This window comes from Dermacentor andersoni, chromosome 1 (genome assembly GCF_023375885.2).
Source record: "Dermacentor andersoni chromosome 1, qqDerAnde1_hic_scaffold, whole genome shotgun sequence".
NCBI classification, from domain to species: Eukaryota; Metazoa; Arthropoda; class Arachnida; order Ixodida; family Ixodidae; genus Dermacentor; species Dermacentor andersoni.
The window spans coordinates 88,448,901-88,472,276 of NC_092814.1; the positions used below are offsets into that span (position 1 = coordinate 88,448,901).

At 47.6% G+C, this 23,376-nt stretch overlaps 1 protein-coding gene and 1 non-coding gene across 3 annotated transcripts in view; both read right to left on the reverse strand.

Moving 5' to 3' along the window:
* LOC126543257 (uncharacterized) overlaps positions 1–22,777 on the reverse strand; it is a 40,175-nt gene extending 17,398 nt beyond the window's left edge. For both annotated transcript variants that reach the window (XR_008608634.1, XM_055061720.1), the window contains exons 1-2: positions 22,636–22,777; positions 9,863–10,064 (exon numbers count right to left, since the gene is read on the reverse strand). Coding sequence is in view for 1 of the 2 variants with exons in the window: in XM_055061720.1 (XP_054917695.1) it covers positions 9,863–10,064; positions 22,636–22,658 (225 nt within the window). In the remaining variant the exon portion in view is untranslated. The remainder of the gene's footprint in view (positions 1–9,862; positions 10,065–22,635) is intronic.
* Positions 392–581, reverse strand: LOC126546505 (U2 spliceosomal RNA). Its single transcript, XR_007602611.1, has one exon. It is a non-coding gene; the product is annotated as a U2 spliceosomal RNA (small nuclear RNA).
* Positions 22,778–23,376: the final 599 nt, after the last annotated feature.

Sequence of the window (23,376 nt, forward strand, 5' to 3'; positions counted from 1 at the left end):
CTCTCCCCCGGCCCCGCGCATTCTGCAGGATTTTACGAATTGCAAAGTTCACAGGTTGGCACATATGCATGCTAGTCCCAACTGTTTTTAATGATTGCACATCAACATCATCAGCCTATTTTTATCTCCACATAGGCCTTCACTGCCAGCAATCTACAATTACCCCTGGCTTTGCTAGCTGATTCCAACTAGCATCTGCAAATTTCCTAATTTCATCACCCCACCTAATTTTCTGCCGTCCTCGACTGCATTTCCATTCCCTTCGCACCCATTCTGTTAATTCTTATGGTCCACCAGTCAACTATCCTACACATTATATAGCCAGTCCAGTTCCATTTTTGCAGCGAAGCTGTATTTGGCTAGTTTCCAGCAGGCCGATGTCCACAGACCTAAACCGTGGGCCGATCCAGAAGATAGCGCAGTACTGGGCCCACCTGCGGCGGAGGTGACGCAGGCTTCAAGCACTCCGCCAACTTGCAAAAATAGGTTTAATATCTTGGGTCCAAATACAACCTGCATCAGATATTAAGCTGATAAGAACAGATACTGCACTTTGACCCACATTGGCCATGTCTATATATGAATACCTCCTATACGAATACAACAATCAAACCCCGGCCCCTCAGTCCTGATCAGCTGCGAAGCAACTGACCACGGCGGCGTTCAGACCTGTGACGCAGCAGAGGGTGCTAAGAATCCCTGGTTCCGGACAGGCCGCCATTGGAATCTGAACATGGCAACGTTTAATGCTAGAACATTATCTAGTGAGGCGAGTCTAGCAGTGCTATTGGAGGAATTAGAGGGCATTAAATGCGATATAAATGGGCTCAGTGAAGTTAGAAGGACGAAAGAAGCATATACAGTGCTGAAAAGCGGGCAGGTCCTGTGCTACCGGGGCTTAGCGGAGAGACGAGAACTAGGAGTCAGATTCCTGATTAATAAGGATATAGCTGGTAACATACAGGAATTCTATAGCATTAACGATCGAGAGGGTGGCAGGTCTTGTTGTGAAACTTAATAAGAGGTACAAATTGAAGGTCGTACAGGTCTACGCCCCTACATCCACTCATGATGACCAGGAAGTCGAAAGCTTCTATGAAGACTTGGAATCGGCGATGGTTAAAGTCAAAACAAAATAAACTATACTGATGGACGACTTCAATGCCAGGGTAGGCAAGCAGCAGGCTGGAGACAAGTCAGTGGGGGAATATGGCATAGGCTCTAGGAATAGCAGGGGAGAGTTATTAGTAGAGTTTGCAGAACAGAATAATATGCGGATAATGAATACCTTCTTCCGCAAGCGGGATAGCCGAAAGCGGACGTGGAGGAGCCCAAATGGCGAGACTAGAAATGAAATAGACTTTATACTCTGCGCTAACCCTGGCATCATACAAGATGTGGACGTGCTCAGCATGATGCGCTGCAGTGACCATAGGATGGTAAGAACTCGAATTAGGCTAGACTTGAGGAAGGAACGGAAGAAACTGGTACATAAGAAGCCGATCAATGAGTTAGTGGTAAGAGGGAAAATAGAGGAATTTTGAATCAAGCGGAACAGGTATTAGGCTTTAACTCAGGAAGAGGACCTTAGTGTTGAAGATATGGACGACAATTTCATGGGCATCATTAAGGAATGTGCAATAGAAGTCGGTGGTAACTCCGTTAGACAGGACGCCGGTAAGCTATCACAGGAGACGAAAGATCTGATCAAGAAACGCCAATGTCTGAAATCCTCTAACACTACAGCTAGAATAGAACTGGCAGAACTTTCCAAGTTAATCAACAAGCGTAAGACAGCTGACATAAGGAAGTATAATATGGATAGAATTGAACACGCTCTCAGGAACGGAGGAAGCCTAAAAGCAGTGAAGAAGAAACTAGAAATTGGCAAGAATCAGATGTATGGGTTAAGAGACAAAGCCGGCAATATCATTACTAATATGGATGAGATAGTTCAAGTGGCTGAGGAGTTCTATAGAGATTTGTACAGTACCAGTGGCACCCATGACGATAATGGAAGAGAGGATGGATGGATGGATGGAGTAACTTTATTGAAAGGTCCTGCGAGCTACGGGGCGCAAGGTCCCATAGAGCGGGCTACTCCCACGTTGGGACCAGGAGTTGTAACGCCCTGGCCGCATCGTGTGCTCGCTGAACGGCCCAGAGCTGCTCCGCCAGGTCCGTGCTGTGTAATGTGTCTTGTAGCCTGGCGGAGTCTTGATCCTTGTTTGCGTGGGTCCGACCACACGGCCAGAGCAAGTGATGTACGTCTAGTGTGCTATGGCAATTTTCGCAATATGATGTTTTGTATAGGTCAGGCATGTAGTGATGTAGTCTGTTCTGCGTGGGGTACGTGTTTGTTTGAAGCATTCTGAACGTCAGGGCTTGAGGCCTGGTGAGCTTATTGTGAGGTGTGCTGAATATTCTGCGGTCTAGATAAAAGTGCTTTATGATCTCGTTATATGTGGAGGGAGGGTCCCGATTCTCGCTGGGATGGTCACGACCAGAATAGGTGGCGTCGCGGAGGGTTAGGTCTCGCGCGCTCCTGTGAGCCATCTCATTAAGATTGTGAGGGGCGTCCTCGATCTCTCCGAGGTGTGCCGGGAACCAGCAGATGGTGTGATGCTGCAGTGGTGCGGATCTATTGATTATTTGTAGTGCTTGGCTTGCAACTGCTCCTTTCTGAAAGGCTTTGACGGCCGAGCGTGAATCGCTGTAGACGTGGGTGATGGTCGGGTCTGTGAGCGCGAGTGCGATGGCAACCTGTTCTGCTATCTCGGACTTGTGGGTCTTGACTGTGAGAGCGTTTCTAACTTGACCTTGCTTATTGATCGTGGTGGCAACGAAGGCCTTCCTGGTCGGAAGAGAGGATAGTCTAGAGGAATTTGAAATCACACAAGTAACGCCACACAAGTAACGCCGGAAGAAGTAAACAAAGCCTTGGGAGCTATGCAAAGGGGGAAGGCAGCTGGGGAGGATCAGGTAACACCAGATTTGTTGAAGGATGGTGGGCAGATTGTCCTAGAAAAACTGGCCACCCTCTATATGCAATGCCTCATGACTTCGAGCGTACCAGAATCTTGGAAGAATGCTAACATAATCCTAATCCATAAGGAATTTAAGGGGACACCAATGACTTGAAAAGCTTACTGTCCGTTGCCTACAAAGCATTTACTAAGGTAATCGCAAATAGAATCAGGAACACCTTAGACTTCTGTCAACCAAAGGACCAGGCAGGATTCCGTAAAGGCTTCTCAACAATAGACCATATTCACACTATCAATGAGGTGATAGAGAAATGTGCGGAATATAACCAACCCTTATATATAGCTTTCATTGATTACGAGAAAGCGTTTGATTCAGTCGAAATGTCAGCAGTCATGGAGGCATTATGGAAACAGGGTGTAGACGAGCCGTATGTAAAAATACTGAAAGATATCTATAGCGACTCCACAGCCACCGTAGTGCTCGATAAAGAAAGCAACGAAATCCCAATAAAGAAAGGTGTCAGGCAGGGAGATACGATCTCTCCAATGCTATTCACAGTGTGTTTACAGGAGGTATTCAGAGACCTGGATTCGGAAGAATTGGGGATAAAAGTTAACGGTATACCTTCGTAACTTGCGATTCGCTGATGATATTGCCTTGCTTAGTAACTCAGGGGACCAATTGCAATGCATGTTCACTGACCTGGAGAGGCCTGGGTGGGTCTAAAAATTAATCTGCAGAAAACTAAAGTAATGTTTAACAGTCTCGGAAGAGAACAGCAGTTTACGATAGGTAGCGAGGCACTGGAAGTGGTAAGGGAATACATCTACTTAGGACAGGTAGTGACCGCGGATCCGGATCATGAGACTGAAATAATCAGAAGAATAAGAATGGGCTGGGGTGTGCTTGGCAGGCATTCTCGGATCATGAACAGCAGGTCGTCATTATCCCTCAAGAGAAAAGTGTATAACAGCTGTGTCTTACTAGTACTCACGTACGAGGCAGAAACCTGGAGGCTTACGAGAAGGGTTCTACTTAAATTGAGGACGACGCAACGAGCTATGGAAAGAAGAATGATAGGTGTAACATTGAGGGATAAGAAAAGAGCAAATTGGGTGGGGGAACAAATGCGAGTTAATGATATCTTCGCTAAAATCAAGAAAAAGAAATGGGCATGGGCAGGACATGTAATGAGGAGGGAAGATTACCGATGGTCATTAAGGGTTACGGACTGGATCCCAAGGGAAGGGAAGCGTAGCAGGGGACGGTAGAAAGTTAGGTGGGCGGACGAGATTAAGAAGTTTGCAGGGACAACATGGCCACAATTAGTACATGACTGGGGTAGTTGGAGAAGTATGGGAGAGGCCTTTGCCCTGCAGTGGGTGTAACCAGGCTGACGATGACGATGATGGCCACGTCTACGTTCGCACCGTCCATGTGGCCCCAATCCTGCAAACTTGGAACGTTTCGTCGGAGCAATGGCCAGGTTTCAGAGCGAGTTTGTGGGGAACCAATTTGGTGTGGCCTGTGTTGTGTGTGACCGCTTGTGGTTTTTGAGCAACCTCACAACTATTACTGCACTGCGGGACGTCGACCAACGCACGATCGCCTTGGCTACGGTGAAGCAGTGTGCGCCCTTGGAGTGCGGTGAGGTGCGTGTCTGTTCTATGTGCCGGGATTCGTTAGTAAAAGGTGTTGTGCCGCATTTTGCAACAATACACGGGTATGTATACCCCCGGTGCCTCATCATCCGAGGCTCAACGTCGTGGAGGAGCAACTAGTCGCGCCTCGCCTTCCACTTATGTCCATACAGCGCTTGGCGCATGCAATGAACAGTTCGCCATTAAGAGGCAGGTCATTCATGTCCCCATCGATGTACAAGAAGACGTCTGATGCCTGCCCCGGAACATCAGTGACGACAGTGCCATTGATGTGCATATCAAGCGTCGGCTACTCTCCAAGCCCAGCCATAGAAGAGGCCTTGTGAAAAATAAAGACTGTAGAAAATCATTAAGTCACGTGCATGTGTCTTTATTCAATCAATATAGTAACCACCATACATTAAATCAATAGAGTCAATCACCACATACATACACAGCAGCTCCGCTGGTCATCCTCCTTCACAGAGTGGAATGGCACTGAATTTTTTCTTCATGATGTCAACTAGAATATCGGCTATTCCCGTTTGCTTTCTGATCCACAGCGCTCTCTTCTTGTCTCTTAACTCTTGCTTAACTCAATTCCTAATGTTTCTTGTTCCACCGCTCTTTGTACAGTCCCTAACTTGTTTTTGACCTTCTTTTTTCACCTCCAAGTTTCTGCCCCATATGTTAGCACCGGCAGAATGCAATGATTGTACACTTGTCTTTTCAACGACAGAGGTAAGCTCCCAGTTATAATGGTATGGTGCTTAAACTTAAGCAAACTTGGGAATGGTCACTCCCATAAACATTTTTCGACATGCCAAGGGGGGGGTGTCATGGGGGCGATCTCTCTCCCATGCACAGAACAATGTGGTCTCACTCATGGCGCCCCTATACCTCGTTCCGGATCGTGTTTACAATAACTGCTGAGGGGGTATCAGTGCTAAAATTTCCACATACAGGTAAAGATGGGACGAGCGCATGCATAGAACTTGGGGGCACAGTTGCTCCCCGTCAGGCCTTCGTGTTGTCAAAGAACTTCTTATTTCTGGTACTTGAGCAAATCTTTGATCGTGCTGCGTGGAAGAAAAGCATCCCGAAAATATTGCAACTTGCTTGTCTAGGAAACACATAGTAAGGAACCCCCACCCCCTTTTCTATCCCTTGTCTCTGACTTTCATTATGTTAATAAAGTTGAGAAAAGCTTGCTGTCAGGCTAGTTTGCACATGCTGTTAAGGATGAAAACAGGGCAAAAAAACAGGACAAGAAAGAAAGACCTATAAAGTGCTGATTTGCGCACAGCAAAATATATCAAGGACAGGGGCGCTGGGCCAGGGAAGCTAAGAAATCGCCACAACAAACAGGTGGGAAGGCAGATAGGTGAATGGCCTCAAAGTTCACACAGAAACAGAAATATAGGAATGTTAGGGGCCACCGCACTGTTCAACTACCAGGTGAATGTTGATGAATGTACAGACACTAATGGAAAAGAATTTTAAGAAGGGGAGTGGGGTGATGGATACGAGCAGGGGACGGGGGGGGGGGGGGTAAATTGTACATAAAAGGCATCAAGAACAATGTTGGCAGATAATTATGGACATAGGGAGAGCGTCTCGTCACAGCCCCGCCGCTCAACACCAGACGGCTGTGGCCAGTCGCCTCGCTAAGGCTCACCTACACCGTCATAACACGTGCTGATTGCTGCGAAGAGCCCATCTTAACTAAACGTCTCGGCAATTTTCAGAATAGATGGGTGTCAGGCGACACAACAATTTCAAATTCTCGAAGCTACTGGCCCTTATTTTACTGTGAACTATGGATGCTGTAATTTTCACAAAGACTTCTATACAGGAAGAAGTCCTGCTTTGGACTGTCTGCCTCATCAATTCCCGAGTGTGATCAAATAACAATATGCGTTGCGTGATGATACCATGATCGCAAGTTACTTCCAAAGATCTCTTCAAATAACTCAGACAGCAGGTCACCGAAAGTGAGCGAAACATGCATAATATGATGTACTATCGAAGTTCTAGCGCAAGGCTTCGTTTGTGCATGTTTCAATCTAGAATAATATGGCACACCCACAACACTCACAGCACGATTGTGTGATAGGTGACTTGCAAAATAGTGAGCGTGCCCTTTTCCATACTTACCATGGCTGTACTACTCACTAGAAGATCTGACTCGAAAACAATGGTTATCTCTACTGTTACCTGGACTGAAAGAAGTCTGGACTGCAAACAAGACACATGATAGTGCGCTGTCTTGTTTTTGTTTGGCCCCATTTCCGGCCCTGCTTTACCAAGTCATGTACCAGCTAGGTCATCAACATACATTATATAAATGCATCAATTCGTAAACTAAATTTCTTTTTTTTTAATATAATCATTTTTTAAAAAGCATTACGATGATGATGATAGCATGATTTCATGCGAAGTGGCCGCACGCCTTAGCAATCAAAAACCTTTGTCAGAAGTTACACAAAGTGCTGTTTCGGCAACGACGTGCATCCTTGATGTTAAAGTATTCTTGTCAGGGGAGTGCTAGGAGTTCACCTTTGTGTGGTGTACAATCTCCATTTATATACATTTATATATATAGAGAGAGAGAGAGGTAGTTGGCAGCGGAGAACTCCCCCCCACCCAAAATAGAAATAAATTTCTGGCTATGCCACTGCAGGCAGCTGTGGAAGACGTCGATGACGAACATGTGAGCAGTGGCACGAGCCATTGCTGATGAGAGTTTTTGCTCGCACAGATGAAAATTTGACGGAACCCTAGCCATAGACAGCTTCGCTGTAATATGTAGTTGGCTTCTGTTAATTCGACCCTGACCGCATAGGCGAAATTGCTCTAATTGCCTGGTGAGTTGAATTAAACAAGATGCAGAATAAAATGCCAAAACACACTGCTAATTCACGTGGCAGCATTTGCCTTATTCTAACACGCCTCCAAATCAAATGCACACCCATTTTCTATGTGTTCAAAGTAGAAAACTAATGTAGAAATGACATTCCTTCGTTAGTTTGAATTCCCACAACTCTTGATATAGCCAACTTTAAGCTGTCTAGGTTTTAATATTTGCATACGGGCAGGCTGCAGGGTCGCAGAAAGGTCTTATAGCTCCTAAAGGAAGTAGAAATCTAACGTGCACCCGGTTTTTTAAGGAAGAAATATTGTTGCACAATGGGGGGGGGGGGGGGGGTGAGGTCTCTAAAGTCAGCTTCGCCACACAATTTTTTTGTTGTTAAAGTCGGCTCCGCCGCAGTAGATCCGGGTTATGCGGTAAAGTATACGATTGTTGAGACGGCGATTTTGGTTTTGTGACCGATTGCACCGCGCAAGCAATTTTCGGCACAAGAGTCAGGTAATTGCCGCGATCAGACATTGTGAGCTGCGATTGAGGCAGGCCTAAAGTAGGCATTTTCGGCGCGAGGGGGCCGCTATCGGGGTCTCTATAGGGTTCAGGCGCGTGCGTGCTCACTAGTCAAGTTCGAATTATCCGGCAAAGGCCAATGTTAGGATGGAAATAACGAAAGTTTAGGCCCATGGAAATCCATGGGCGCAGACCTTCAGTCGCGATCGAATTAACTGAAAAATCGAATTAACCGGAGTCGAATTAGCGGAAGTCTACTATATTACTTTTTCATTGACATAAGAACTTTACTGTGCGTACTTATTTCAATTGACCACTTGAGGGTTATATTAGTTGCTTGCGATTCCTTCGAGTCGACTTGAATACAACCAAAAGAATGTGTATGAGTTGTGGAGTTTCGGGCGCTCGCGGTGGCTTTGCGACGCCATTGCGTTGCGTTTCCGGCAGCTCCGTGTCCCTCTCCTCCCTGCCTGAACGGGTTGGCGGCGGGTCATAAAACACTGTCACTCGGCTGTAATCCCGCCCACGGGAATGGGAACGGGCTTCACCCAATGGCTGACTTTCGACGCGATTCGGGTCCTGCTTTCGTGCACTCCGGTTATGCGCGCGCAAGACGGAATCCGAGGAGAGCACACCGGGGCATCAGAAGGTGCGTACGTGTTCCTCTCAGCCAGCGGCGTTCCCTTTGTCCGCCGCCGGCCAATGGTCACTTCGGCTCATCGGGGTCCCAGCCTCGGCGGGAGCGCGCACTCTTCCGTCGTTTCGATGTCCCAAGGCAGCACCGCCAGATCGGGCCCCCTTCTGTTGTTCTGTTTCTTTCTGTTTCCATTTCCTCTGCTGTGGGGGTGCGCGATGGCAGGCGTTGGTCGAAGGATGGGCGGCCTCTTTCTGGTGGGTTCTTTGTCCTCTCTGTCGCGGTGCGCCGTTAGCGGCCACCGGCAACCATTTGGCCATGTTTTGTGCCTTAATTAGATTTAGATTCGGACGCGTTGTTTAAACTTCGTGTTTGTATCGAATTCCAGCGTAATACGTGTTCTTTGTTGCTGAGAGCTTCGCCTAGGGTCTCCCTCGCTGAGCGCGCGGTCTCGCCTTCCCCTAGCTGGAAGGGTGGCTGGTTATATTGCCTAAATAGGCCGTTTAGCTATGCACAATCGACAGAGGTTATAACGCGAGTTTTTGTGAGTTATCTTGCGATCAGGGCGCCCAGATGTCACAAAACTAGACAAAAATACAGGGCTCACCTTTGAAACACATTATGGACTTGAGCCACAGCAGGCACAGTATGCGCTTGCCCCAGCATGGGGCATACAACATATGCATGCCGTGTATTCCACTTAACTCGGAGCAAGTTTAAAAATAAATTGAGGCCTTCCGTTTGGACGAAATGAACTATATGAAGCTCTATAAGCTTCTCAAAAAGCTGCCAATATTTTTTGTCTTCTAATTGTGTAATTAGTAGTGAACATCAATATAAAATATTAATTTTCAACTTTATGGCCACAACGTTGTAACAAAATGTGTAGAGCACATTTGAAAACATATATTGCTCTGAACTGTTTGTGACGCGTTACCTTTGGTGTAGCTAATTTTTCGGCAATTAAAATAATTCCTCTGTGCATGCAGTGTTTTAAAATGTGCTCTACAAATTATTTATTGACATCGTGACGGTAGAGTTAATTTGAAGATGTGTTATCTAATCAGTACCAAATTACTCAACAATAACCCAAAATTCTGGAGGCTTCTTCATGACGTTGCAGACATCCGCACAGAAGATTTTTAATTTGCTCCGCGTTAGCTGGTGCGCCCGATATATTCCACTTAAGGCACAGTGGTGCCCAGCCGATCGTGCGCTCACCTTAAAGAACTGTACAGGAGGGCCCCTCTGAGAAATCCCTGGGTCCAGACCCCAGCGGATGCGGAAAGTGCCCTCCTCCTGGTCAATCCACTCCAGGTCCTGGCCATAGCGGCGGTTGTAGAGGCGGGGCAGCAAGAAACGAATAAACCGTCTCCGTCGCGGGGCGGGAGGCGGTGGGAGTCTCTCTCTCTCTAAAATGTCCCTGCAAACCGGAGTGCCGACATATTCAGCTCAACCGCTGCGCGCAACCGCCGGCACCAGCGAAAGGGAACGGTGCACACTCGCCACAACTCGTCGAGGCCGCTACAATTGATTCGCGGCTGTTGAACACAGAGAAATTATGCCGATCCCAAGCACTGCGGGAATCGATGTAAACGAAGTTTTCCGTTGTTTGCGTTGATTGACGGTAATAGGAGGTGGTGCTTACGGCGAATGTTCAAGTTCATCACCGTTTAATGCGATACTAGAGTTCTAGAGTGGTGAGCTGATGTTAAACGTTCATGCGTGCACCACTTGTGTTCAGGGGCGTAGCCGGGGGGAAGGGGGGGGGCTTATGAGGCTTCAGCCCCCCACCCCCGAAATTTTTTCGTGCTGTCATGCACCGCCGACCAAAACAACCCCCGGCGCCGGAAATCATTCTGGATTCCGTCAAGAATGTCTTTATCACACTCGAAAACATATTTCGGCGCAAACACTGCGAACTCGGGCTGGATATTGCGGCAACGCCCATGCACCTGGAGTCATATAACGCAGGAGCCCCATCCGAGCACAAAGTTTCAATGGTGTTTTGATGGCGAGCGGGCTCGTCGCGGCATCTCGCGGAGGCCGCGGAATCTACGGAGCGCATGGATTTCAATTCTGAAACTTTATGGGTATAAAGTTCACATCGACCCGCCGCGGTTGCTTAGTGGCTATGGTGTTGGGCTGCTAAGCACGAGGTCGTGGGATCGAATGCCGGCCACGGCAGCCGCATTTTGATGGGGGCGAAATGCGAAAACACCCGTGTACTTAGATTTAGGCGCACGTTAAAGAACACTAGGTGGTCGAAATTTCCGGAGCCCCTCACTACGGCGTGCCTCATAATCAGATCGTGGTTTCGGTACGCAAAACCACATAATTTAAAAGTTCTCATAAACTTTCGATGCGAAAGGTGCATTGACATTTACAAAGTCGTGGTTTAGATTTTCAATTTCGGAACTTTCAGGGTTTAATGTTTGTATAAACATATAACGCCAAAGGTGCATTAACTCATCTAAAGTCGTACAAAGGACTATACAACGAAACAAGCCAAATCAACACACTATCAGTCAAGTTGACAAAGTACGCAGCGAGGTCCTATGAGACGAAGCGTTGTGGTGGTTCATTTGTGCCGTCATGTCCCAGAAAAGAATATCAACATTTTTTTTTCCACCTGCGCCAAAGCCTCCATGTCAAGACACTAAAGCCAGCAAAGGCACCTACGTTCTTACTTATTTTTCTACTTTGACTTTTATTCGCGAGGACACATTGAGCCTCTTCAGTTTTCTTGTTCTCGCTACCCGCAGGCTGCCAGGGCCAGCCAGAGCGCATGCGTTTTTCTCGAGTTGCCCCGACCACCGCGCGGCGCACTTCGGTGTGCGTTCGTGTTTCGCTGGCCGAGTGGATTTTCGCCTGGCAGAGTTTTGGACGCTTTCTGGCCAGCAGCTAGACGAGAAAAAGAAACAATGCGTGGTCGCTCACCGCCATCCCTGCGGGGACTCGACGGATTGCAACACGTTCGCTTGAGAGCAACCTCTCCGAAAAGTCTTTTCTTGACGGTGTAGGATACCGTACAGTATGCGTAGTTCCCTGTGGAACAAGCGGCTCACGTTTTTTCCGATATTCCTTCGGTAGCCACATTAGCTGCTCAAAGTAGGCATTCGATTGTGGCTAACATGCTTTCCTTCGGGTTTTTTTCATTTTGGTGTCCCGGCCCCACAAAAGACACCGTTGCGGCGCAGCGAATTGTCGCATGGTGAAAGTTCTATTTTGTTACTTCTTTTGCGGAAAGTAATGGGCCACGGGGAGCTCAAATTGCCGGATACTCTTAATTATATTGTTGCGATAGCAATTACATGGACACTTCAGGCGCATTCCTACCGTCGCCGTCTCCCTCATGTTCCGTATAAATTTCCAAGAGCGATACCATTGTGACCGCGCACCGCATGCTGCATGTGCGAGTGAAAGCGTAGGGAGAGGGGGGGTGGCGTGGGGGGGGGGGGGCGACGATGGTGGCTCGGTCTTCTATGCGCAAGGGAGAAAAGCGGGGAGGAAGCGCGCCCGCGGGCGGTACATCGGTAAAGTGTAGGGAGGTGCGGGCCTTAGGATTCTGTGACCTATCAATCTGTGATCGCGCAACATGTTTATTTGCCTTGCTTGACGCATTATATACAGACTTTTTCTTAGATACGTAGATTTATTGGAGACTTCGTATATTTAAATATCTTGTTGCGAGGTTTTCTGTATACGTGCAGTGAAGCTTGTTTCCAGTGACACTTTTTTGCCCTTTATCAAGCTGCATCTTCGCATCTGTATATTGCATTGTATCTTCGCATTTCTAATGTACGAGGGCGAGTCAAATGAAAGTGAGCCTACCCACCCCGCGCAATAATAGTTTGGTTCATTATCTGCGAGGCATGCGCGTAGCACACAGGCATCTCTCATTTACAAAACTGACACACAGATGTGAGGATAAATGTTCTTTTTTGCTCTGATACACTGCGTTGAACATGGTTGCGTGACAAATTGAACGCTCCAAAAGTTGAACAGCGTGGTGTCGTGAGGTTTTTGACAGCTGTAGAAAGGTGTTTCCCAAAAAGAAATTAGTCGCCGTATGGCTGCCGTGTACGTTGAGCATTGCATATCATTGGCCACTTTGAAACATTGGAGCAAACTGTTCAAAGAAGGACGTGAAAGTTGCAAAGACGATACAAGACTGGGCCAAAGCCACCGTGCTATCATCCCCAACACAAATGCAGAGGTTGATGAGCTGATAGACAAGAACGGAAGATAAGCATCGATGAATTGATAGAGCGTGTGAATATCAGTCACGGTTCAGTTCACAGCATAATTCATGAACATCTCGGTTATCGGCTCTTGTGTGCGCAATGGATGCCGAAGAGTTTGAACCACCGCCAGAAGACGGAGAGGTTCGGCGCTGCCTTGACTCATCGGATCCGGTATCACAATGAGGGTGACGACTTCTTTTCTGCAATTGTGACCGGGGGCGAATCATGGCGCCACTATTACGAGCCTGAAACACGACGGCAAAGCTTACAGTGGAAACACTGAAATTCACCAACCACAAAGAAAGCAAAGGCCGTCATTCCCGCCGGAAAGGTGTTATTGACTTTTTTTCGATCGTCAGAGGCCATTACTGATCGAATTTGCTAAACCCGAAGAGACTATCAGCCGTTTGCGATATTGCAAAACGCTGGATCGGCTGTGTGTCGCAAACAAGAACAAACGACATGGAAAATTGACGAATGGGGTCATCTTGCTCCACGACATGCCCGTCCCCACGTCCTTGATGTGGTTAATACAAAAGTGGCAAAGTTCAAGTGGGAAACGCTGCAACATCCGCCATACAGCCCAAACCTGTCACCTTGCGACTTCCAAACTTTGGGGCAATTGAAAAAACAGCTCAAGGGAACCAGACTCGCGTCGTGCGATGACGTGAAAGAGGCAGTTACAGAGTTTTTCAAGCAGCAACCCAAGGAGTTATATGAGACGGACATAGCGCGCGACTCGTTAGTCAGTGGGACAAATGTTTAAATTGCTCATGGAGACTACTTTTAAATAAAGTACCCCGTTTGTCATATATTCGCGTTGGCTGACTTTAATTTGACTCGCGCTCGTATATATTGCAGAACTCCTGCTTTTTATATGTGCTCTCTGTTGCGACTATAATTTCGGTGCAATTACTCGCGATACACGACCGATGACAGCTGCTCCTGCGCAATACATTGGAACAAAGGACAGCGTCATTGAGATTTTTCCTTGGCCGTTGCATATGTACAAAAATGTAAACAAGGTTCTTGAATGAGAATGTTTCATTAAAATATGTGTCCTCAACTTCTTCATTCCATGGCCTTTGCATTTTTCATATCAGCGGCATGCACTACTTTGCTGGTTTCGAACTGATATAGTTCTAAAGTTCGTGTGATATTTTCTTTGCTTACTAAATAGACAGAAAAGATGAAAGCATTGATATCAGTTATTTGGGGCACAATTTTTGAGACATAAGAGTACATTCTTTTACGAAAAAATACACATTTTACTTGTCTTGACAGTGCATAGCGTTCAAGAATTCGTTTGCAGAATCTTTCGAAATGGCAATGTAGTTATTATTGATGTATTTGATCTCTCGACAAATTCTATAAGGAAGAGGCCGAGCTGCACGGCTGCATGAATGGGCCCGGCCCGCACCGGAAGAACTGCACATGCCTTAAAAATGTAACTGCTTAGGTGGTATACATCAAAAGACATTACAATAATGCTGCGCTGACAATGAAACGTTGGGGAAAAATTCAGAAGCACTCCACAGCTAAAAACAAAAAAAAAAAAAAAAAAAAAAAACAAGAAAACTCAGTGCCCTTCCAATCTGTGAAGGATGATTAGCGAAGCTGTGTATGTGGGTCCCTTAATAGCGAACTGCACCTCCGCCGCGGGTCGGCCCGGTATTGCACTATCTTCGGGATCGGCCCACGTATGGGGAGTGCTTAACGCCTGTTTGACCCCTGCCGCAGGTCGGCCCGGTATTGCACTATCTTCGGGATCGGCCCACGTATGGGGAGTGCTTAACGCCTGCTTCACCCCTGCCGCAGGTCGGCCCGGTATTGCACTATCTTCGGGATCGGCCCACGTATGGGGAGTGCTTAACGCCTGTTTGACCCCTGCCGCAGGTCGGCCCGGTATTGCACTATCTTCGGGATTTTTTTTCTACATGCGCACACGATAGTGGGGAAAGTAGCCCTTAACAGCTTCGCTCTAAAAACGAGAAATCCCACAGACGCAAAGGCTTGGTTACAAATTTCCGGCAAGGCATTTGATTTAAAGCGTTCGTGTACACATGTTGAAAATAGGAAAAAAACTATACAGATTTGTAGAAACGGTTCTGAATTAATAAATAGTGCTTGTATAGAAAGAAAAAGGCTTACAAATATATTAGGTGAACAGCAAGAAAAAGCAGCTGAAATTCTAAACGCGCATATTCTGCGTTTGGGCTCTAAAATAATGAATGTGGATAAGGCACACTGTCGGCAACGACGCTGCCGAGCCCACAAGGAAGCACGATTCGGATGTATAGATTTAAAAGCCCACGAAGAACATTGTAAATGCGGTTAAGGTGGAAGCCATCGATGTGTACTGCAGGCACAAAATAACGTAATCGTTAATGCAGTGCAATAAATAAAAAGAGATAAGATAGAGCAATTGCAATAAAATAATCGCATCGATAGCAATAACAGACAAATCGGATGAAGGACAGTTATTAGTATCATTTTTGTTTTACTTTTGCGGTAACAACGTTTCTGTAGAAGAAAAACTCACGGGTTTTACGTGCCATAACCACGATTTTGTTTTTGCTGCTCCTGATTTTGTTTGCTTAGGTAATTAAGAGCCACGTTTTCGAACTTGTCACTTGAGCTTCGCACAAAATGCCTTGGATCCATGCAGAACGCGCGCGTTTTCGAAGTCTCCATATAGAGCCATAAGCCCATGCCCACCTTAAGGCATGGGCTTATGATACACTGCAGCCATTCATCTGCCATGGACTTTGCTCCAGCTGTTAATACAGAGACACCTTTTTCCGGCACCTCATCCGCTACTCTTACCCCACAAGTATCCTCCGCTGCTGTTATTCGATAGACCTCGTTGTCCGCCTCTCCGTCTGAGATTAATTCACTGCATGTCAACCAAGTGGACTACGTATGCCTCTCTGGAGGGCGGCCCGCATCAAAACTATTGAGCAACGCCTTGCGGCATGCCCTCTCTTCTTCAGTGCTGCAGCTTTCACGGGAGTAAGATACCGACACAGCTCTTTAGAACAGCGCTTTGGAACCTCACTCTCTAGGGTCGAAGCGGCCTCAGGCCGCCACATCTCTACAACTTTTCTCATTCTTATCTGCGAAGAGCTGGACGATCGTCTGGCACACTGCTTCCGTTACACGGATCATCCGCGTCGCCCCCGTAGCCCTCGCCGCTCGCGTAGTCGCTGCCGCACCGCACCTGAGGATCGACCGGACGACCTCTAAATTCGCGTTCTCCACAATGGCGTCTGACCTTAATCGTGTGGCAATGGATCTGCAGGGGGCTCGCGCGCAAGCGGCGGCTCCTCCTGCAGTACACTGCCGCACACACCTCGCCACCCAACATCATTTTCCTCCAAGAACCCGCTCAATTTATTTCTCTCACTGGAGGGTTTTTTGGCTCTCACCCTGCTTACCTGACCTATGTACCCAGGGGATCTCACGGCGGTTGATGTAGCGGACATTCCATCCTACCTTACGATTCGCCTTATTTCCGCTTGCTCCGGAACCTCTCCTACCAATTGTGTTTTCCTAACTAACGTCTACTGCCCCCTCGCGCATCCAACACGACCCTAGATGACTGTTTCCGCCGACGCCCCATACTCGCCTCTTTTCTCATCTCGTCGAAGGCGATATTAACGCCCCGCACACAGCCTGGGGCTATCGAAATAACACCCCTAGAGGCACCGACCTTCCAAAAACATTTCGCCATCATTCCTTTCTTTTACATAACGACCCAGATTATATCACGCACCATGGCAACTCGGATCAACGGGACACAACGCCAGATCTCACGACGGGGTCCCTTGACGGCAACGTGGAACAATACCCACGACATGCCCACAAGCGACCACTCTTATCACTACGCTACATGCCAAAGCATTCAAGGGCCGCCGAAATCCACACATACGACGAACTGGTGCCGGGTGAGATAGGTGCGTCAGGCTGCCCCACTGCCTCCACACTGTAGGAATGGGTCGATGCGCAGCAAACTTATTTTCACGCTCCCACAACATGGACTCGGACCAGCGTGTCGGATGCGCCACCCGATCAACATTTCCACATTTGGGATGCTTGAGGAGGCCTTTTGAAACGATGGCGCCGCAAGAAAAGCAACTGCCGTTTAGCTGCTTCCGACACACTTACGCAAGAGTGCTGGCTTCACACTTGCGACCGTCTAGCCATTATCGTGCATCTCAGATCTGCCATGGCGTCTCCTCCGCTTCCTTTTTAATGCTGTGGCTACATGCAGAAGTAGCTATAGCACGCTTTAAGTAAGACCCTCGACGCTTATGACAGTGGAAGCTCTCAAGATCAAGATCTCCGCGAAGCCTACATTGTCCCATACACTAAACTAACGTACCCAGATTACACAGGACCCCCATCAATCAATCTCAATCTTTCGGATCCTTTCCCTCTTCATGAACTTCGCGTTGCTGTTTCGGCTCTCCAAAGCAATACCTATATGGGTCACGACAAAGTCTCCCATCGTCACCCTCGAAATCTCGTCGGCTCCGACACGCTAGCGCGCGAGAACACAGCGCACACGAAGCCATCAGCTATCTCAGGTCCGTTGGCCTTCGAGCCCACCGCAGATGGCCTCCAAGAATGGACGCACGCGGCCGCGCACAGCTGCCGCAACTGGATTAGAATAGGTGATGCACAATGCCCTGCCCCCCCCCCCCCCCCCTTCCTCCCTTTCTTGAGAGCGAGAAGACGCCGCCGCATCAAGCCGCAATCCTTCTCGGCTCACCCTCGCATGCTTCCGTTCGCACCTACGGCATAAGGCGCGCGGCCGCGATGTTATCGCACTTTCACACCGGCGAGTGCAGCAGACGTGAGCCGCATATGAAGAACATTTTGGTGTGGCGACTGGCCGGTCGCACTTGCCGGTGTGTATGTATACATCGGTCGCCTTGAGTCGATCTTTGAAGGCCCATTGCAATCGGTCGCGCGACCTCCTCAAGTCGTCGGGGTGAATGAGCACCTAATACAGAACATCACGGCGACGCCGGAAATTCGCCTGGGGTATCCTTATAATTGCTATCGCAATAATAATAATAATAATAATAATAATAATAATAATAATAATAATAATAATAATAATAAAAGCTGGCAGATCCCACGCCCTGTGGGAATCGATGTTATGCAAAGCAATGTGCGGCGCGCCTACCAAGTTAACGAAACGACCATGAGAGCAGCGAGGTGTAGGCGGTCGCTTCACGACCAACATAACACTCAAGTCATGACATTCATGCGATGACCTATTATTCATGTACGTCACACACTCTTGTCATAATATGCCAATTTTGGTAGATACCAAGTTAACGAAATGACCATGAGAGCACCAAGATGTAGGCGGTTGCTTTACGACCTACATAACACGCTAGTCATGACATTCATGCCATGTCCTATCATTTATGTTCGTCGTACACTCTTGTCATTCCATGCCAATTTTGGTACCTACAAAGTTAACGAAACGACAATGAGAGCACCAAGACGTAGGAGGCTGTTTCATGACCTACATGACACACGTCATGATATTCGTGTCATCACCGATCATTTATGTTCGTCATGCACTCTATGCCAATTTGGTATATACCAAGCTAACAAAACGACCATGAGAGCACCGAGACGTAGGTGGCAAATGTTCGCCAAGAACAGGCTGTCTACCAAGTTGACATTTCCAAATTCCCTGAGTTCCTTTGCAAAATTCCCTGGGTGATGCAGGACTATGTTTTATGTCAAGACGGGCTGAAATCATATCGCTCGATGCTGTCACTCTCTAGTAAGCGTATGAAAAAAATAAAAAAAAGACAATGAAATTTGAATACTAAGGAGTAGTGTTTATGCTATTCAAAAAAAGAATAGAAGGGAGGGGTTAGTAAAATGCACAGCAAATGAAAAGCCTTCGAAAAAATTGCAAATCGAGTCGGACATTCTCAAATACAAATAAAAAGGAGATGCATACAGAAGCAAATGTTGTCGAATATGAGCTATTTCTATCAACTGATGGCAAGCTCAGTGGTATGAGGCCCGAACTTTGTCACAATTGAGATTCTCAACAGCTCGTAAGTCAACCTCAACTGTCCTGACGTACTCTCAGCGCGCGAACGACGCCTCAGTGTTGTGTTTCACTGCTTTAAAGAGTTTTGGTTTGGATGAGGGACACCTGCATCTCAGCATCAGCCAACACTGTTTTTTTGAGCTCAAAACGACGGCAGCACGCTTCCTTTTCCGTTCATTCCCCAATGCGTAGGTCCTTTCTGTTCTTGTCCGCCTTCCGCCACTCATTCGCCACACGGACCATTTGAAGCATCTTCTTGGTCAGTTTCAAAGCCCACGTCCGATTTTTCGAACTCCCCAGGGGCCGCGAAAACGCCCGAAAATCGGCCGGTTGGAAAAATAAATTGATGTCATTTACTGCCCTTAAGGGCTCAATCCGCCACAGGCACACTCGAAAACGCTCTGCAGGCCTGTCAGTACACGTAGTAGGCATATCGGTGCTTGTACTGTGACAGGAAATACCGGGTGCACGCGTGTATAATTAAGGAATACATACTGTGTCCCGTGGCAACAGCCCCTGCCCACGCTTCTTATGCTTCACTGCAATACGTTTGCATATGCTTCACCAAGTAACATTTCTGTACAGAGGCGAAGCTGACTTTCGGTAACCGGCATTATGCAACGTACCGTGCTTTCCAAGCTTCTAAGCCAATTGCGAGGACCACAAAGGCGGAGTCCGTAGCATTGCTGACAGCAGCACATTCTTTCAATAAAAGCGCTGCACTCAACGGCAAGAAGCTTCATAGCGAACGTCGAAGCCGCTAGGCCTAGCGTTGCCGCAGTGGTGGCTATGGCTGCCAGCGAATCATCGTGTGAGAGCGGCGGTTCGAGGCGGCGAGGTAATGAAAATGGCAGCGGTGGTGGCTCTGAATAATGCCGTTTTGGACCTGCGGTCACGGCAAAACGTCTGGAAAATCGGACGGCGAAGAGTTCTTGCGTCCGAAATTTCAGTCGTTTTGATACATTGACTCTATGGGGTAAGTGGTGGTGCCGCAAAGCCGTCCAATTTGTCGGGAATCCGGAAAGTTGGTCGTTGACTGTACACTGGCAACTCCTCCAGCCGACGACAGGGCGTCAAAGACTAGTCATTACGATTCCTGTCTGTTACTCGGGCCAGCGTTACCGCGACTTTCAACCCTTTCAATAAACTTACAGCTAATTTTCCCTGATAGAGGCACAAATTCCCTGAGTTTCCCCGAGTTTTTCCAGACTACTCAAAATCCCTGAGAATTCCCGGTTTTCCCGGTTGGTAGACACCCTGAAGAAATTCTTCGCATGTAATAATAATAATAATAATAATAATAATAATAATAATCACCCATGCCTTTCGTATAGCACATTACGGAGACAAATATGTCGAAAATGTCGCTAGCACCAGCATTTCAATTAAGTGGACATGTCTAGATCGAGGACCAATTGGCTTTAATTGCGCAGTTTTATTGTGTGCACTGAATTTAGAAAAGAAAAAAAAAAGACAGGAAAAGAAGCTTAATTCGTAATTTTAGTTAATAAACAGCTTATTGGTTATAACCGCGCTTTTTTCCCCGTTGTCCGCCAGTTCTGGCCAGCAAGGAACATTGTCTCCCAACCGGCACAATTGATGATTGATGAAAATCGTGTAAACGAACTCAGTTAAACCGAACCACTGAATATCTCTAATCATGCCGAAGAACTTGATTCGATCTTTTCGCTCTCGCCGTGCGCTTGGCCGTGCGTGCGTGCTGCTCTCACACACACACACACACACACACACACACACACACACACACGCACACGCACACGCACGCACGCACGCACGCACGCACACACACACACACACACACACACACACACACACACACACACACACACACACACACACGCGGGTTCTTTACATTTTTTTTCTTCTTTTACTTCGAACAGATTTTTCAACGATCGAGATATCTTTGTTCCGTCTCCTCAGGTGGATTACCTTGCACGACAAATTCCACTGTCTAAGTAGCTAATAAAATATATTCACTTATGAACTTATGAATCACTCACTTTAGAGCGCTTATTTCACTGCAATATTGAAGGCGAGAAGTAGTGTAGTGATGTCTGCTTAGCAGAAACCTTCAAATTAGCACCGCTTCGAAATATCCACAGCCAAAATTTGCTAAAAAAATATGAACTACCGTTCCGGTTAAAATCGTTCCGAAATGCTAGAGCCTAGAGGGCGGACGCTTTTGGGAAACTGTCAACCCGAACGCCAACCTATTTAGCAGCACATATTGATGCCTCGTATTTATAAAGTAACGTGTCGAAAGTAATGTCTATTAATAAAAAAAAGTGGTAATATCAGGTCACAGGAACCTAGAATAGACTGAGTGTCGCTCATTCACTGGGTGATCACTCTTTTATAAATCATGTTTAAGTTTTACAAACTGAGCGAGATAGTTCAGTAGGAGGCGTATGCAATGCATACAATTTCCAGATGATCACAGTCGACGCAGAGAAATAATTGCGTAGCCAAGGTACAGTCATCGGTTTTGCGCACGTCTGTCAGTGTGAACTACTCATCGCATGCACGTACTAAGAAAGAAGCTCTTCATAAAACTTCTTCTTCGGTAGGTTGGTGCAATTTGTACAACATGATTTTAGGGCGCTAACGAGGCACATGGAAGGAAGAAACACAAAGACACACATTGTCGCTCTGTGTGTTTCTCCCTTTTGTGTATCTCTTTAGCGTCCTAAAATCAAAGAAACTATTCCTACCACATCCGCGAACTCACGGACGACACATGCTCTCCAGGGTAACTGCATGTCTTACATCTGACGGTAGAGACAGCGGTGCAACACCATGCGGAGTATAACAAGCAGCACATCACGCTTTTGTGGCGACGCTTTATTTAACTACAGCTGTGGGTTCATGCCATGGAGGGAGGAAACAACTGCCTTTCTTCATGGTTCAAGCCCACTCTTTGCTTTGAGCGTCATCGCAACTCTAAACCAATGCTAGCTTCAGACATACTGGCAGGCCGCGGGGGAAGTGAGAATTTGCGCAAGTACTAAGTGTAAACAACGTGCCGTTATTTAGTGTACTTTGGTGGCGCCTCTAGGACACCAAAGGGTCAACGGAAACACCAAAGCTGGAATTTATCCGCGGGTTGAGCATTCGCCGAGGCCTCCGCGTCGCGTACAAGATCGGCTTTCCGCTATCGCGGACAGCCGATATTGTACGAAAAAATATCCCCCGGTACGTTTCGGCCTCGGCGGCCCTAAACCTACGGACCGCCCTGGTTGCAGCTTTGATCACTCCGCTGCCCCTTGGGCGCCCTGGAGATTAAGCGTCGCCTATTTTATTACAATCTCAGGTGCTCTCTTGAGGCCTCCGTTTGCCGGTACTGTAGACCCCGTAGTCTGAGAACACTGCAACAGAAGAACCTAGACAATGCCTCCGCGACAGGAGAGGCAGCATGAGAGGCAGAAACAACAGCAATGAATGTGATGCGCCCATACAAGCACCCCAAGATGATCAAGGTACACGCTCATGTTCCACTCGTAATTCAAATAATAACAGTCGGAGCCACGCGGAACAGCAGCGCGCGACGAAAGCGCAACTTTGAGTAGCAGCCGCATAATCACGGCTCTGAAAAAAAGCCGATACTGTAAGAAGGAGCACAGAAAATTCCTTATACTCACGGTTCGAATACTTCGGTCCGCATGTTGATAGGGCAGAAAACAGTGGCACAAACTTCGTACACCAACCGCCGTTATCGCGTCTTCGCAGAAAACCCACGTGCACAATTCATACGGCACTTTCCGCCGCTACACGGTGACTAGAACCGCAGCCACCAAGGTAGCCAACCCGACACCGCCTGATATCGCTTCTAGAAAGATCAACATGGTTAGCGCCGTGCTCGCGAGCGCACGGCGCTGATTGGTCGTAGCGCTCGTCACTGCCCCCTCCTCCATCACTCTCTCCTGTCGTCTGCTGCTCTCATTCATTTCGTTATTGCTTTGTCTTGTCAACAAGACCGTTGCTCTTGTCTCATTCAGAACATGCATGAAAGGGATGGAGCATTTTGTGCCATACGGAACGATGAACGGACTCAAGATGATCTCTAGTTTATGCTGTCCTCATGACACGATTCGACGCCGAGTATACGTGATAATTTACTGGACAAAAATTGGCACCTTTAGTGAAAACCATCACGAGTGGACGCGTCCGTTTTTGGCTCTCTCCGGTGTCGGTGTCTGATAAGCCATTAGTGTCCGTCTAGCAGCACTGCGTCGAGTAAGCTGCGTTTGCCGAGAAACGTGCCAGCGTCTTTCCGCTGTGTGGATGACGCCAGAGTAGGCCCGTCGCACGCTAGTGATAAAATCTAGCAGCAGATCGGCGCCTGTTGCAAGAGCAGGGAACAGGTGCCTATCGCACCCACG